This window comes from Brachyistius frenatus, unplaced genomic scaffold (genome assembly GCF_029030835.1).
Source record: "Brachyistius frenatus isolate BFR_SWC_R1_liver_20210118 unplaced genomic scaffold, ASM2903083v1 Contig_14, whole genome shotgun sequence".
Classification (NCBI taxonomy): Eukaryota; Metazoa; Chordata; class Actinopteri; family Embiotocidae; genus Brachyistius; species Brachyistius frenatus.
Window position 1 is genome coordinate 6012305 of NW_027210613.1, and position 16828 is coordinate 6029132.

General features: G+C 40.3%; 1 protein-coding gene across 4 annotated transcripts in view; it reads right to left on the reverse strand.

Annotated features, from left to right (window-relative positions):
* The window catches only part of ptprub (protein tyrosine phosphatase receptor type Ub), a 162452-nt gene that overhangs the window by 55915 nt on the left and 89709 nt on the right, over positions 1–16828 (reverse strand). For all 4 annotated transcript variants that reach the window (XM_069693312.1, XM_069693311.1, XM_069693310.1 and 1 more), the window contains exons 4-6: positions 10288–10369; positions 7329–7444; positions 2297–2471 (exon numbers count right to left, since the gene is read on the reverse strand). In XM_069693312.1, coding sequence (XP_069549413.1) covers positions 2297–2471; positions 7329–7444; positions 10288–10369 — 373 coding nt within the window. The remainder of the gene's footprint in view (positions 1–2296; positions 2472–7328; positions 7445–10287; positions 10370–16828) is intronic.

A 16828-nucleotide genomic window follows, 5' to 3' on the forward strand; every position in this document is an offset into this window, starting at 1 on the left:
TGTGGCTGTGGCTAATCCTTCATTCCTGCAGAGGCACCTCTGTCTTATATGGCCCACCTCTCTGTGGGTTTTCAACACTACCAGAGCCTCACCTCTAGTCCGTACTGCTTCCCTTAGCCTGCAGCAGCTCGTCTTTGGACTGTCAATGACTGCATCCATAATAAAAAGTGATAATTAGGCTACAGGCGAGAAGCCAGTCAATTAAATTGAAAACAACTAACTTATTTATTTCACAGTTTAACTTTGCAGCTGTTAATTTATTTTGTTTATTTCACTCTTCAGTTTTTCTTAGTATATTAATAGTTATCTTTTCCATATTTTCCACCAGTAAAAACAAAAGCTATTCTCAAACTAAACATTGCTCTCAGTGCTACTCTCTGTTTAATTAAGAATTTCTCTCCACTGAAATGTATGCTTTAAGAGGATAAAAATCCCTGAAAACACATCTTCAAATGGGCTCAGGATCAAATATATAATAACTATGGGGCCACAACAAAAGCCAGAGACACATGGAGAAAGATCAAAATGTGTTTTGTTAATTATGTAACTGTGTTACTGTCCTCGATGGAGCAATAAGAGAGCTAAATCATAATTCCTGCATGCTACAGTACAGAAATGAGTAGACCCAACTCATTAAGGGGACGATAAGGGCTCTTCTTAGCAGTGCAGCAGGAGAAAGACATTTATGAAAGTCTTGTTAAGAGTCAAAGCCAGTTGACTTGAGCATCACTTACAGCTGGCCATCTCATCTTATGGGGCAGCTTTGCCAGAAATAACATCTTTGTCCTCATTATGAAAAAAGTAAGAAAAGTAACAACCACACACACAGTAATATTTATTTGCTGAGAGTGTGAGCACAATAAATAGGATTTCATGGCGTTCTATTAGCTTATTCACTGACTCCAGGTTTAGTGGCTGCTGCTGGTTAGAAGGTTTAGTAACAGTTTAGCAAAAAGGCTCCATTTTGTACTGTGGCAGTCACTCTATAGCAATACTAAAACGAGCGCACGCTTCCATATCAATGAAAAGGATTTACTTCACGCCACAGCCGAATAAAACTGAGGCTCCAGCCATGTGAGCAGCTGTGTGAGGCTGTACCTCGGCGCAGCAGGGCTTTGAATAAAATGCCAAAATTTGCTTGCTAACATGCTCACAATGACAATCCGAATATGCCGATTCTAGACAGGTATCATTTTTACCATGCTCATTATCTAAATTAAGTATGTTACATTTACTAATTAGCCCTAACTTCAGCTGATGGGAATGATATTATTGTTTAGGTATTTAGCCATAATCAAATGTACAGTATGGGACAAATAAAAATTTTGAGCAAATAATGGAGCTAGAAGAAAGGTTAAGGGTTAATATTATCATCTCCATGTTATTCATCTGAAGGGGGACATGAATATCTCTATCATAGAAATATAGTCACAAATGCCAACCTCATGGTGACGCCAGAGGAAAAGTCAGGGGATTACCAAAATCAGTAGGCTTCCTCCTCATTGAATTATGAATGTCTTTGAGAAATTTCATAGCAATCCATCTACCAGTTTTTGAGATATTTCAGTCTGTAGCAAAGTGGTGGACTGGCTTGGCTACAAACTCCTTTTGCACTCATTTTCTCTTGTCTTTACAACAGTCTTTAAATAAAGCAATAATAAAAGCACGCAGTACAGAGGACTAGGGGATTGAGAATCTTTCACATTCTTATTTCAGTTTCTCATCTTCACTTTGCTGAGGGCTGGAGTTTATTGTGCCATCAAACCATTCCACAAACATGTCATTACTATGCTGTCAAAGTGGTGTCAGGCAGTGGGGGTTGGAGTGAGTAATGGGAGTGAGGTCACCATCTGTGGTACATGATATGACAGGGGCTGCAGGAGTCCAAGTCAAGTGAGCAACGTTTTGACAGAGAGCTGAAGAGCTCAGGATGGCAGTCTATCTGACAACTTCAGCTCAGAAAACAACACATGAGGGAGACTGAGCCTTCATGTGAGACCAGTATCATATAATTTCTGATGAATTAATTTTATGGAAATAGATAAGAAATAGATATATATACTTTTCAAAATTATGCACAAATGACATCCTATGGGTGTCAGATTCTTTTTTTTTTTTTTTTTTTTAATTCTCCTTTGAATCACATCTCCTGTGACCAAGAAAAGCAAAAAACCATATACTATGATAAAAAAAAATTTAAAAAACTGCAGGAAAACTGAGTCAAGATAACAGACAGGAAGGGGAAGGAGGGAGACCAAAAGAAAACAGTGTGAGATAAGGAAAAGAGAGTGTTTACCTTTGACAACGAGTTCAGCAAAGTTTGACACCCCAGAGCCCCTGGGGGACTGAGTGACGCAGCGGTAAAGGTCTTGATCAGTTCGCTGGACCATGTCTAGCTGGAAAGACACCACAAAGCGCCGATGACTCAGGTGCTTGACCGACGCTAGTGTGAAAATGTCCCCATTGTGTCTCTGGAAAGCAGGAAGAGAACAGGGTCAGAGGAACCAGGATGGGTCATGGTGCGCTCCTCTCTCTTACACACACTTGTATATGTCATCTTAGTACAATGAAACAGTTGCACACACTAACATTGACCTACACACATACTGTGCACACACTGGTGTCTGTCTTGTATGTGGAATATATGAAATATATGAAATACATGAAATACTGACACATAATATCTCCTAAAGGGGCAATCCCTTTTTCTAAGTATTTGTTTTCCATCAAGTTGGGAGATTTGCAACAAAAATAATTTAAATAAAGGCTGAGACTTCCCGACTGGTACTCCCGACTATGAGTCAAGTTGTCAAAACCCAAGGTCTTACACGTCCCATAATCCAACTTGACGAAGTCTCTTCATCACACCCTGCCTGCCTGCATGGTAAACGTCCACATCTTTCAAACTCATAATGCACGCCTGAAGGACGCCAGAAAGACAGCTGTTCTCACACGCTGAGCAGAACTCACCACGACCGTAAATTGACCTTCAGGTGTAAATTTGGTAGAGTGCCCCTTAAGTTATATAAGACCTCTGGCATCAACCTCTTGATCAGTGATTCTCCAACTGTGCTATGTGTACCACTGGTAGTACGCAAGAGCCTTGCTGAGAGGCCGAATAATTGTCATCTAAATTCATTTTATTACACACACGCACGCATTACAGTGTTGTAAAATGTTGTTGTTAAAAATTCCAATATTTTAGAAATAAAATGTTCCTATGCTTAGCCATGTCAGGTGACATAACATCTAACTTAGCATAATGCTAATGTTAGCTGGACATAGTCAGATTTTTACTCCTCTGTCATTGATTTTAGCGAGCGCAATGAGTGACATTTTTAAATGATCAAAAAGCTGTGGAGAGAAAGGTGACATCAATGGACCTGACAGGTCAGACGAAAATTTCAAAGCTGAAGAGGAGACGAACTCTGTAGTTAAGCCGCTGAGTGGCACCACTTTTAGCAAAGGATGTAAATGTATTGTTTGATGTTGAAACAGGATATATATTTATATATAAAGTATCTATCTATCTATCTATCTATCTATCTATCTATCTATCTATCTATCTATCTATCTATCTATCTATCTATCTATCTAGTTGTTATTTTGCCCCTCTGAGGCTATTGCATGGTTAAACCAATGAATTTTATTTGATGGAAAAAAAATGTATGCATCTGCTGTGGGAAGAGGCAATTAGGAACTTTAATTTGGTATATGGGGTAAATGGTCTGAAAAGTTTGGCAACCTCTGCTCTAAGTAAAACAGGTTGTATAAAATATTGGTTACTCAAAAACAAAGTTTTTTTGTTTTTTTTTATTGCCCAGAAAAAAGGTCCTCATTCTTCATGCTATCAGTCTGGTTTTTCACATTTATGTGGTAGCACATGTTTGTGTGTAGTGAACACAAGGTCCCCAAAACATTTGTGTAAATATGGCTGTTTTATGTCATAGCAAAGATGTGTTTAAAGAGTCTTCCTTCTGTCCTTTTCCATTTTATTATTTTCTTCCTTCATTCCTTCCCTCCATCTGTCTTCTCCTTCTTGTTTTAATACCGTGTCTATGTTTTTTAAAAGTTGTAATCTATCGTGTTTTATGTATGGATGTATTTGTTATGATAAGCATCCTCTACCCATAACATCCAGCCTCCCCCATTATCACAGGCACATACACAAAAACTCATTACCTTTACTGTACCTAGCCCTTGTACACAGTTATTGCCCGGTAAACTCCTGGAACAATGAGCTAATAATATAACAACACTCACTTAAAATCACTGCTATCTGGGTCACTTCTTATTAGAGCTGTGTAATTAAAAAGGAGGATTGTCCAATTGTGTACAATATAATTAGAATTACAGGACCATATAACTGATTAAATCATGTAATATGACAATCAGACATGCTTTAATAAAAGCAAATGTAATCTTGTTAGAATAAAAGTGATTATGAGGGCAATACATGTCCTGAGTGTTGTCCCTTAATGGAGCCCATCCACGACCTCAGTTGTCCTCAGTGTGCAATCTTATTGAACCAAAACATTTAACTGCTCAGCAGTTAGAATTGAGAGACAGTCAGACTTTAATCCATCAACATTTAATCAGTTTAGTAGCCTAAATAGGCCAGCAGATGAATAGCAGCATGGAGAGCTTATGTTTTGTGTAAATCTAAAAGACAAGGAAGAGTAGAAATAGTGAAAGCAGACACAGAACGTAAACAAAAGTGAGTTGGGTCAGTAAGCGAAAAACAGCATGACAGAAAAACAAAAAGAGAAAGATGGAGATATAAATGAATGTTGTATGAAGCACCTTGTTGCTGCACCGAGAGGCACTTATCGCATTGTTTCACACCATTTAAACCACCAGCATCTGTCAAGTCCACATTCTCTCAACAAAACACATTGGACCTGACATTTTTTTCTCGTGTTTTAAGGCCATTCTCTCTGTGTGAAATAGTGGACGTGAATTGTGATACTCGCACTTTTGATCTGTTAGTTTTAACAGAATCCAAAGCATGTCAGCAGGCCGGGATTAAGAAGGAGACCCTTGGGTTCTGCTAGGCCATATAAGTTTATGTTGCACTTCTGATTTGGGGCCTTCAAAAAGACACATACCACACAAACCTCAGACCGAGTCTTTGCAAACAAACACAAACACACACCCGCTGATTAAGGTCAAGCAGGCAACAAATCTTGTGACCGAAAGAAAAGCAAAAACATCTTAATCATACACTCCTGCATCCTCCCTGCATCTCTTATATCTTCTTTTTGTCACCTTGTACAGAGAGGAGGCAGGGGAAATCAGGATAAATCAAATAAGCATGAGATCACTTCATGTTATGTAAACAATTTGGCTGTGGCTAATTGGCGAGGAAATGACAAAACGATCTGTAAATCTGGCAGGCGTGTGCCTCCAAGACAGTGCTGCAGCTGGTGCAGCAGACACAATCAACACAAAAGGGCACAATAACAGACTAGAATTAGTGCCTCGCAGTTGTATGCCTCCGTCAACCAGTCAAGTTGCAGTTTACATCCATGTCTGTCCAGACTCGTATAACAGAGAAGACTTTGAAGGAATGAGGCCAATCCAGCTGATTCTGATGGAACCCAAAGCTGTAGCCATGACATCAGACGACGCTTCAAATATAGATGTTGCTGCAAAAGAGCTTACCAATTCTAAAACGTGGATACTTCACAGACATCTTCAACTCAACAGAAGAAGATCAATACAATCAGTAGAGTTTCAAGGTGGACACCCAAGATTAGTGTCACCAATTCACCAAATGTGAAATATGGTCAAAATGTCCCCTTCTGTTCCCGAGTTATGGCCAGAAAAGTGTGTATGCAGAACATTAGAAGGTCATGGTGAACTTGAGCTTGGGATATAACATATCGTCACTTCATTATTTTATACCATTGAGAAATTTGTGTGAAATTTTGGTCATAATAAGCACATGAATTCTTGAGTTTTGTTGTTTGGTGGGGTCACAGTGACCTTGACCATTGACCACCAAATTCAAATCAGTTCACCGTCCAGTCCAAGACAACTATGTGCCAAATTTGAAGAAATTCCTTCAAAGGGTTTCTGAAATATCGCGTTGACAAGAATGGACAGATGTACAACCTGACAACAGAATGCCAATGGCCGCAGCTGTAGCTGGCACAGAGGGAGACAAATAACAACAACTTAAATAAACAGGGCTCAGTGGTGTGTGTGAAGCAGACAGAGAGATGGTAAAAAGGACAGCTGAAGGTAGAGGAGAGGAAGGGAAAAATCATTCCAGTGGCCTGGAGATCTCATTACAGCAGGCGTCTGTATGGCTATGCCAGCTAATTACCCAAAGCATTTGTCTTCATCCTTGTGTTGTGACCAAATGGGCGGTTTGATAAAGCGTTCACAGAGGTGTGAATGAGGATGCTTCAATTACCTAAATCATAGATCTCCCAGTTTCAAACAATGCAGTAGGTTTGCTGAGGTCAGCCATGATTAACACTTGCTGCAGTGGGAGGTAAGATTTTGGCAAAAGCATTGGATTTTTGGGTAATTGCAGCAAGATGTGAGAAGGAAAAAAAAAATGACGCCCTGCAGCACAATGACGTTTGGTTCTTTAATCCAGACCTCATGAAAAGACGGATTTTAAAACTACAGTTATTCCCACCAGAGGTAAGGACTGTATGGACATGCCTGACCTTCACAGAGCAAGCAATTTTGAATGAAAAGACACGTCTAAAACGCAGCACATGATGTGAATAAATACAGTGAAGAGAGCAAAGAACATTATGATGCCATAAGTAATGCAACTTTTTAAAGGCAGTGGAGTGAGAAGGCTTTAAGGCCTTTATAGCCTTCATAGCTTTCAAACTCCATTTACCATCTTTATTTAAGCACAGACATGTCTGGGACACATAATAATTCACAAACAGAGACAACCTTGTTGCGCTGGTTATTTATAGGGTGATTCCTTCCACTTGAAGTATAGTTATACATGTGGTGAACTACACTAGCTTGTGATTTAGAATGAACGCTTTCATTCAACTTACTGATTTACCTCAAGCATGGACGACTCACTGAAGGGGAATATTGGGGTTATACTTGGGCTCCTGGCCTTTGTAGGAGGGGTGTGGTGCCTTTTATATAGCTGTTCCCTGGGGCTCTCTATCTCATAATCTGTCCATGACCGAAGGCACTGTACCTCCAAAGTGGAGGGGCTCAGTTAGTCAGGGGGGAAAGTACAAAAGTTTTCCCTTAGTATTGATGACTGAGTTGCAGGTAAAAATACAACAAACTCACACACAGGACCTTTTAGCTATAAAGTCCATCATTAAACCACTCACCTCCAACAGGAACTTCTCAGCCTCGGATGACCTTCCAGCTGCAACACACTGGAAAGTGGCATTCTGCCCAGCATTGACCTCCTCATCTCCTAGCCTGGAAAAGTGAGGCGCCTTATCTGAAGAGACAGACAGAGAGAGAAACACTGTGAGATCAAAAGACTCTATTACCTTTCAACCATTCACAATGCTAGACAGATACAGACTGAGACACGGTTTTGTCAAGGTTTTCTTTTGGGTTTTTCAAAAAACACAAACAGGAATTTCAAGCATTTCTGTTTGAGGGAAGTTGGCTTTGCCAAATGTTGGTGAGAGTAACATTTGTTTCAGTAGATAGTCTGACAGAACTGTCTTCACCAATTTCTATTCAATTCAGTGTTTTATTGGATTTGTTGTTTGTGAATAAAGGTTTGAGAATGAGATTGAACTGATGGTTATTGATGCATGTAACATAACATTACAATTCTCTCATCTTTACTTCAATTTACAAATTATTTTTGAATTGTTCATAGCAGTTTGCAAAAGCTGCAGCTTCAAGAATAGAACACGCCAAGGAAATATTAGCAGTGGTAAAGAGCAGGCAAAAGAAAGATGAGAACAACAACCAATATATGGCTGCACCATGTCTAACAAAGGCAACCGGGCTTTTAATTTGAAACATTTGGCTGGCCAATAGTGTAACTTGAATCAGCCACTAAGAGACAGACATTTGCCTAATATGGCTGACTCTGCTGTTTTTTTTCCCAAATAATTGTGATGCTTCAAAAAAAAAATTGCATGTGTTGGTGTATTTGTTTTGACAGTGGCAGATATAAGCCGTTTTATATTATTTTCATTTCCAGATTCTCACCAAAACTTGGTGCAGATATGTGCTGCATATCCATCATAACATTAAGATTACATGCAATGTTGGAATAATTGTACAGTTTTAATAAGAGTGAAAATCCCTTCAATGTAAATGTGCTGAGAGAGGATCACTCAGTGTTCATTACCAAAATAACTCGCTCACAAACAACATCAGATTAGAGGCAATCTATAGATGAGCAGAATGTGGGAGTGAATCTGAGTAAGAAAAGCCACAGAGTAGCATCAGCTCTCCACATTTTGACTAATAATGTCCCAACATGCTGTGCGGAGCTGCCAGTGAGTCAGTGTGTGGGAGTAGCCCTCGCACCCAACTCCATGATTAACAATAGCGCACTAAGAACCAAAACCCCTGCAGAGCCAAATCACTGGGTAAATGCTGGCAGCACTGCCTGCCACCTCTGAGAAATGGGGGAGGACGAGTCGACACGTCACTCCAAATGACTGACAGGAGGAGATGGCAGAGCAACTGTGAAGCTGAAGCATCAAGGAGAGGCAAACGTTTGGGTCTCACTCATCTCCTGCTTGGTTTTACACAAGACTGTGTTGCTATCCAGCAGAGAGGGAGATGACAATTTCTTGATCTTGTTTGTGTACAGTAAGGAAGGGAGAGTATATGCATTTATACCCCACATGTGGCCATGTTTCCTTTGAGTGACTCTTCCTCCTAAGGTTAATTCATAATTCATGCAGGGAGCCAAATATACAGTAAACAAACACCAGAATGAGTGTGAATGGAAAAGAACAGGCCCTACAGTTGGCAAGAACTGCGGTGTTATACAGCTATATATGTCAGATCTTATCCTCAGGACTTTTTAGCATGATAAATATTTCATTGGACTGCAACACTGGTTTCAGAGTCAAAGACTAAGACTCAGGAGAATACAACGGAAATGTCGACCACGCTTCAACCAGAATTCACAAAAAGGAAACAGTTGAGAGTTTATTTAATTTTTTGCCATGCGAGACTTCCCTTCTTCTTTCCTCACACTCTTGGGTGCCAAGTGATGCAGGCTGGCCATGTGCCACATCATAAGGCAAGCTCAGGTCTTGATGAGAGTCTTAATTATTTAATAGCCACAGTGGGAGCATTCAGATGATGCCATCTGCTGTGTCTGGGAGTAACAGGGTGGCTGACTGGGTGGTGTGCAAACACTAGGGGTACGAACCACTCTCGCAGCCGGTGTTCGTTTAATATATTTACTGGTGGTATCCTCTGTAACATGACATCCCTGAAATGTCCATCTCAACTAGGATCAGAACACTCCTGTGATAAAAAGGGGAGTTGTATTAATATTAACAGGGAGATAACAGAGATCCCCATGAGGGAAAAATATCCTTCAAGCTTGTGTCAGTTATACAAGTCACTTGAAAGCAGTGTGGACCACGGGTATTAAATGTGCTATAAGCTGACAAGAGCCCTTGTGTTCAGCAGTGGGCTGCACAGGGAACATGTCATTGACAGTGAGAGACTTTGTCCAGGTATTAGGCGCATGGGTCTTAGTGAATATGTTTTACACAAGGTCCTCGGGCTGACAACACACTAAAAACTGCTCCCCCCACCACTGACACAGAAAGCTCTCTGCTGCAGGGAGCCGTTTGTTATGAAAAACCCAACCTGAAGAAAAAATACATTTTCATAAAGCTTCAAAATGTAATACTTGATAGAGGGGGGAAAACCCTTTTGTACAAAGTGACTTATGACCAAAAGGCTGTTCTGCACTCCTAGTAAAGTCAGACAACATGAAAAGTGTAAAAGCCTTTGTAGTGCTAATTTAAGATTTTACTGATTAACAAATAAATTTGACTGTCAAACTACGCTGCAGGCAAAACGACAGGTGTGCGTTTAGTTCGAAGAGACTATTGGCATTTGGGTGTTTCAGTGTTTTAATAGCAGCGCTGTTGTCACAGGATGCCTGAGGACAACCTGCAGTACTAATATAGAAGGTCAATCAGCCATAACTCTTCTCCTCATCCTATTCATGTTTCATGCTGCTTTAAAATACATTCCTCCCACTCCTCCCCCCCCAAATCACTAAACGCTTCTCTCCTGCAGAATCTTTTATAATTGCAATCCATTGTCAGGAGTGGCACTTACAGCAGGGATAGTTGAGCACCATGATGTCATCGATGGCAATGTAGCCTCGCCGCTCCCTTGAAACAGTTGCCTCAATCAGTACCTGCAAAAGGGAATATGAAGATATGATGAACAGATTTAATTGATAAACAGCTAAAGCGTTTACTTGTGACTAACCAAAGCTGAAGTGTAAAAGAAATGTTATAAAGAACACAGAGAGCTGAGTGAATCCTATTCCTCTTGTTCCCTTTGGTGACAGACGCATTTATTACAAACAAGGCCATCACCACATCTTTGTGGATCTGCTGAGCCAAAACAAAAAGCTAGACAATGAAAAGAATAAGAGAAAGACAGAGACATAGAAACAGAGAGATGGATAAGTTTTGCCTCTGTCCGCAGGGCTGAGAGAAATAATTGCTTTATCAGGAAGCACACAGCCTGAGTCATGAGCCCCTTTCTACATTCAGGGCGCAGGCAGCAGTGAAGCCATAACAGCAGATAATACAGCTTGCACAGGGGCCACGAGACTCAGGGGAGGACAAACCTCTATACCGTCCGGTGGAACAATAAGCTGGATGAGCGGTGGGCTCTCATGAAACCTAATCAATATCAAATCACCATCCTCAGTAATAGTGAGAGAGTTATGAGGCGCAGGGGGTATGTTTGTTTTCACAGCACCAAGGACAGTCCTCCATCCACATGTTTGATCAAAAGCCAGCTTTGAGTTATTGTTTCTCATAATCCTCTGACCAAATGATTACAACATGGTTCCCATCACCGGGTCTGGATTTTTACTGAGGCCCCCCACACACTTAAACTGTATTACGTCCTTGAACTATATATGCGTGTGTCTGATGTCCGTCTTTATACAAGAGTGTAGCTGATGTACATCATGCGAGATTGGAGCTTACTCTCCTTAGAGTCAGACAGTGGAATTACAACGTAAGATTGGTTATGTGCTGTTTTAACACTAGGCCTTAAAAATGTTCTAAAATGGTGCCAATATTATACATGAGTATATTTTAAACATGAAAGTTATTTTTTCATGGTGGGGAAAGTAGTTTTTAATTAATGAGTACATAGACCTTGTGCCGATTTCAACTGCAAATCTACCACATAAGGGACTTTAAAAAATAAAAAAATAAAAAAATTCAAACTCCATCTGCCAAGGAAGACCATGGGTGTGGTTGAATGCTCTGGGAAAAGCTAGAATGTGCACCTTGAATAGAGATCAATATTATATTTTGAGATATTTTAATCAACTCATAGTGTTTCTGTAAATGGATGAATTTATTCAAATAATCTCTCATACCTCGTCTCCTAAAAGAAACCTTGGGATGTGTTTGAAAGCTCTAGAAAAAAAAAAAGCCAGTAAGTATCCCTTGGAATTTTTATACTAGTACCAAAATGATTACAAAACCTCACTCTGAGGGACACTTGTGTTTTTTCCTTCAAAACTTCTCCAGATCTTTACACATTGGTGGAAATAAGGTCTCAGATGATCTTCTTGTGTTTGAACCTAATTTAAGAGTTTCAACAACATGTTCGGGCCCTTTGGCCCAAATTCCAGCCTTCCACGGTCAGCAGGACAGAGACTGTCCATCTCCCTGGACTTAGAAAAGAAGACACCAACTGGTGTGACAACAAATTCGGCCATGCATGACCCCTAAAGGCACCTTCACAGACATATCGTGATGGGATGTGAGGAGATTGGGGTCAGCTAAAAAACTCCAGACAGAATAAGACGCAGACAGCCAGGCGTGCAAAGAGGGGAGGTTTGAAGCTGACAGAAGGAGAGGTGGAGTGGAGAGGTGAGGTGAAAGGAAAAGCAGAAGGAAAGGTCCTGGCTGCTCGGTGCCCCGGAGTTGGAGAGTGACCCTGCCCTGTCTGGAGCTGGCTGCCATACTCAGGGAGGAATAGGGAGGCTAATCTCCTTCTGCTGGAGTCAGTTTTCCCGTTTGTTCCCTGCTGCAACCTGAACTAGAAAATGCCATCGCTCTTAAAAAGTGACATTAACATTTCCTGTTTTCATCATTTCCACTTCTCCCTCGTTTTTCAGGGTGTCTATTTTCTTAAAAGCCTGTGCGGGATTCTGTTCTCTTATTTCCACCTTTCAATTTTTCATCCTCTTTCCTTTTTTTTGTTGCTGCCCAACTTTTTCTCTCCCACCCTCAGCTCCTTAAGAGCTCCTGCATAAGTGCACAAAATTAACAGCAATGATTAAAGCACATTATTCTTCAGTATGTTGACCTGGGTTAGCTGTGTAAGCACACACGCACAGGCCATTAGACTAACATCAAAATTTGCCAAAAACACTGATTAGGCCTAATGGTATACAAGGAGGAGAAGAAAAAAAAATCTTGAAAGTCTAATTGAAGGTGGTATTACTCTTTGCTGAACTAAAGCGCTGAAGAGATTGATTGCTGGTTAATCCTCAAACTTCTCAGCCATTAGGAATGGAGGTTATTAAGTGGGAGAAATTCAGAGCATTTGTTTCAATAAACAACCTCCACAGAGTTTTATTGAAAGCCACTTTCCCAATGGAACTTCCCCATATGCCTGTACTTTATTCTAATGAGCTGTTACTTTGCTTTCACAAGATAAAAATGCAGGAATCACCATGTGGAGATAAAAAAATTAAAGTGTGACGCGCAGTGATTTACGACTGACGTAAAATGCACATTAGGAGAACATATTACATTACCTTGTAATATTGGCTTTTAGAAGCAGCTGTAATGTATACAAGTTAAGAGACGATTTATTCAGGCGCCGGTAAACCAACGTCTACCTTTCTCCGGTCAGGAGGCACCATCACACACACAAGGCTCTCAATCACCATTCGATGCAGTCATGGAGTAGATACAAAAAAAACTCCTAAAAATTTGCAGACAGAAGGTGAAATAAATCTGTTCAGGTTGAAAATGTCAAAGGATAACAGTCAGGGTTTGAGGATATAGCGTCAGTGTCGGGAATCTCAAATCACTCTCCCTACGGTTTTTCACAAAATCCCTTTTCCATAGCCATGGGCTCAGCTTGGAGGACTCTCGGTAGCCTACAGCGGGGAAAACACGAGATGTTACCAGACAAAGCTAAGATACACGCAGTCTCATTAACAAACCTTTGATGTGCCTCCTTCTGCCTTTAAAAAAAAAAAAAAAAAAAAAAAAAAGAGTCTAATAAGAAAACAAGTTGACATCATTGGAAAGTAATGAAGTGGTTATTCTGGTTTAAGAGGTCATGCTTAACAGGTTCAATGTGTAGACAATGTGCCAATCCAGTCTGTCCATTGGTATGATTTATTTTTGAATTAAGGTCTGACTTGGAGGAATAATTCAACATTTTGTGAAATGGCAGTGAAGAAAGTTATTCTTAGTGTCATACCACTGTAAGAAACAAGGGCTAAAATCCACCACAGTCCTCATTTCATAATATATATATATATATATATATATATATATATATATATATATATATATTATATATAAAAATATCATTCCAGGGTTCAGATGAAGTTGATATGTGATCTAAATTAGAGAAGTGCCACTGGGTATCTTCTTTTTATTTTCTTTTTTCTTTTTCGTACTGTCTTCTGAAGCACCAATCTTTTCGGAGTTATGGCAGCAGGATAATTCCTGGCATTCAATAAGTTTGTGGCCACATGTAAATTTAAAACCGCACACAATGAGGTCACAGATACCCACATACCCACTCTATTTGACTAACTCAGACCAGCCCATACTCATTCCCAGCGCATTGCAGTTTGTCAAAGTCGTTGCCATCAGAGAGATGTGAACACGGTGCCCTTTGATATCGGTGCCATGACCGCCCGGGACGAAGAAGGAACTCATATGACAGAGTAAAAAGCGTGACAAAACCGTGGCAAGGAGGTTAGAGGTGATTATATAGAACAAACACTAGAGGCAAAGTTCATGTCAGTGAGGAAGTAAATGTGGATTTATACATAATGTAGACAAAGTAACTTACAGGATGTTACTTATTTGAAATTACTTAATTTAACCCAAATCATGAGCTTCTCCTAAACCTTATCGCGTGGTTTTGGTGCCTAAACCTCTGTCACCTTGTGACTTACTTTGTAGACAAAGTAACTTACAGGATGTTACTTATTTGAAATTACTTAATTTAACCCAAATCATGAGCTTCTCCTAAACCTTATCGCGTGGTTTTGGTGCCTAAACCTCTGTCACCTTGTGCGTATCTCTGAGGTACCAGAGGCAGTTTTTGTTGCCATAAAATGAGAACGTGTTGGTCAGACTGCTCAAGCTTCACATTAGTTTACAATTCAGTGAAGCATGTTTGCCCAGAACAATGGCTTTGGCTCTTATCCCTTATGTCTTATACTAAAGTCTTACTGGAGCCGAACGATTACATGAGCAGTGTGACAGAAGCAATGATTACACTTAAAGAATACCTTCTCAATGCACATTTAACATGATATGTGAGTGTTATATTATGAAAGTTGTTTTTAATAATTCCAATATCAACATGTGGAATAACTGATGCAAGACAACAGAAAAGTCTGTAAGAGTCTGAAGAATATTCTGACATTTGGAAGGAGACTAAGAAGTGGGAGGGGGGGAACGTGTCTCTGGCTCTAGTTGGCAGTCTTGGAGGGCTGGATAACATCTTTAATATTTGATAACAAGGTTCTCCAGGTACTGAAAACACTTCTACCAATCAGAAGCAGAGAGAAATATGGCAATTTGAGCTAGACACACGACATCTTCAATCGAGACATCTCAAGGTGATCTCGCTCCCTTACAGTTTCACCCTAAAATCCATTGAAATCCAAATCCCAATTTCACATCTGTGAGAGGAGGAAGTGGTGTGTGTGCAATGCTTGTCACCCCTGACATTAATTTAAAGGGCAAAGAGAATGTAATGGAACTTGTGCACACTGGAAGTAATCCAGAAAACAATTTTTTGAAATCACCAGGCAGGTGAACAAATACTGTGGGATTGGGGAGCCTTTGGTTTTCATCAGATTAATCCGCTTAGTTTTGGTGATTATCTGAGAATTTCTCTGACTGACTTTAATTACACTCTACAATGAAATAAACAGCGAATGTGAAACAAGGTATTTCATTACACCCAAAATCACAAAACAAGCGACCTTGAGTGTAATCTCACATCTGTGCGGTGCAAAAGGCTACACCGACATTTTGTATCCCTCTGCTGTAGGAGAGGAACTCGGTGTTCAAATATGTCCTGAAATCTAATTGGGCAGAAAAACCTGCGGATTTGAAAATTGTCTCCAAAATGACGTGTTGTACTCCTGGGATTTATTTTACTCAGAGACAATGATAAGAAGTGTCTATTCTCCACCTGTGCTTCAAAAGAGCGCTTTGCTAGTTTAATGACAGGCTAAATCAGACTGCCTGTCACTTAAAATCCAAAGTGATTGCGTTAGACTTGCTATGGAGCTGATATGCCCGAGACCCTCAAAGTCATAGAAGCAGCAGCTAACATTATTTAGAGCTAAAAGTGTTGGGTGAATATTAAGAGAACTGTGCTGAAACAAACCAGGCAGGATCAGATTTCTACTGTTCTACTTTTCTACGTTTTCACTGCATTGCTGTGGGTTAACAATAGAGGAACGCTAGCACTAAGATACTATTAAAGCAAACATCCAGCCTTACACCTCCCCACTGACCCCCCTCTGCTTTGGCTGTGTAACAGAGAGCAGTGACGTGTTGCAGGACAAGACCCACTGTCATTCCACAGTGATGAGGTTTTTGACTGCCGAGGGATTAGCAATGTAAGCCGTGGTATGTGTGATTTTGTGGGGGCAGTTTGTTTTGCTTCCTTTGTACTCAATAGCAGCCTGAGGTCAGCTGAGTTAAACTGAAATGTAAGAGTAGAAGCAAAGAGAAAGTGCTTTGATTCCTTACATGCTGCAATTGGATACATTTTCTCTAATGGTGCCAATACCCGATGACCGAATCTCCAATATTATCAAATTTAATCCAATCAATTAGAGCGCTGCGTTTTCCCCCCAACATGAGATAAAAGCTGGGCCATTAGCAGTTTAAGCTGTTCTATTAAAAGGCTCTACTGTCAATACTAATTTAAGTGCCAGGCCCATCATCTTCTCCCATACCGTTTGTCCCGTCTTCAGAGCCATCTACTCCTCATTCTCATAAAACCCATCATAAACCCCCTTCTCTGAACTGGGGCCTCTCATTGGCAGCCACAGCACAAATTCTGACTCACCTACAAGCCATCACTGTTTACCAGTATGCTTCGAAGATCAGGAGACAAGAAAGTACATGACTCCACTGAGAAAAAAGAAGGGAGGATATGGGCAATGAACCGGCTATATGCACATAAATTCAACAGTACTTGACAAAAAAAAGAAAATGCAGGATAAAATGTGCTATTACTTTATTTAAGACTTATCCTTCCTGATGTTGTGATAGGGTGAAATAATGGTTAGCGAGTCTATTTTATAAGAGAGCTCGCAGCTCAGCTCTCAGCATCCAACGGCAGAGATGCCCTCTTTAGTGAGACACTCCACCATTTTCAGCTCTCTCATTGTTAAACT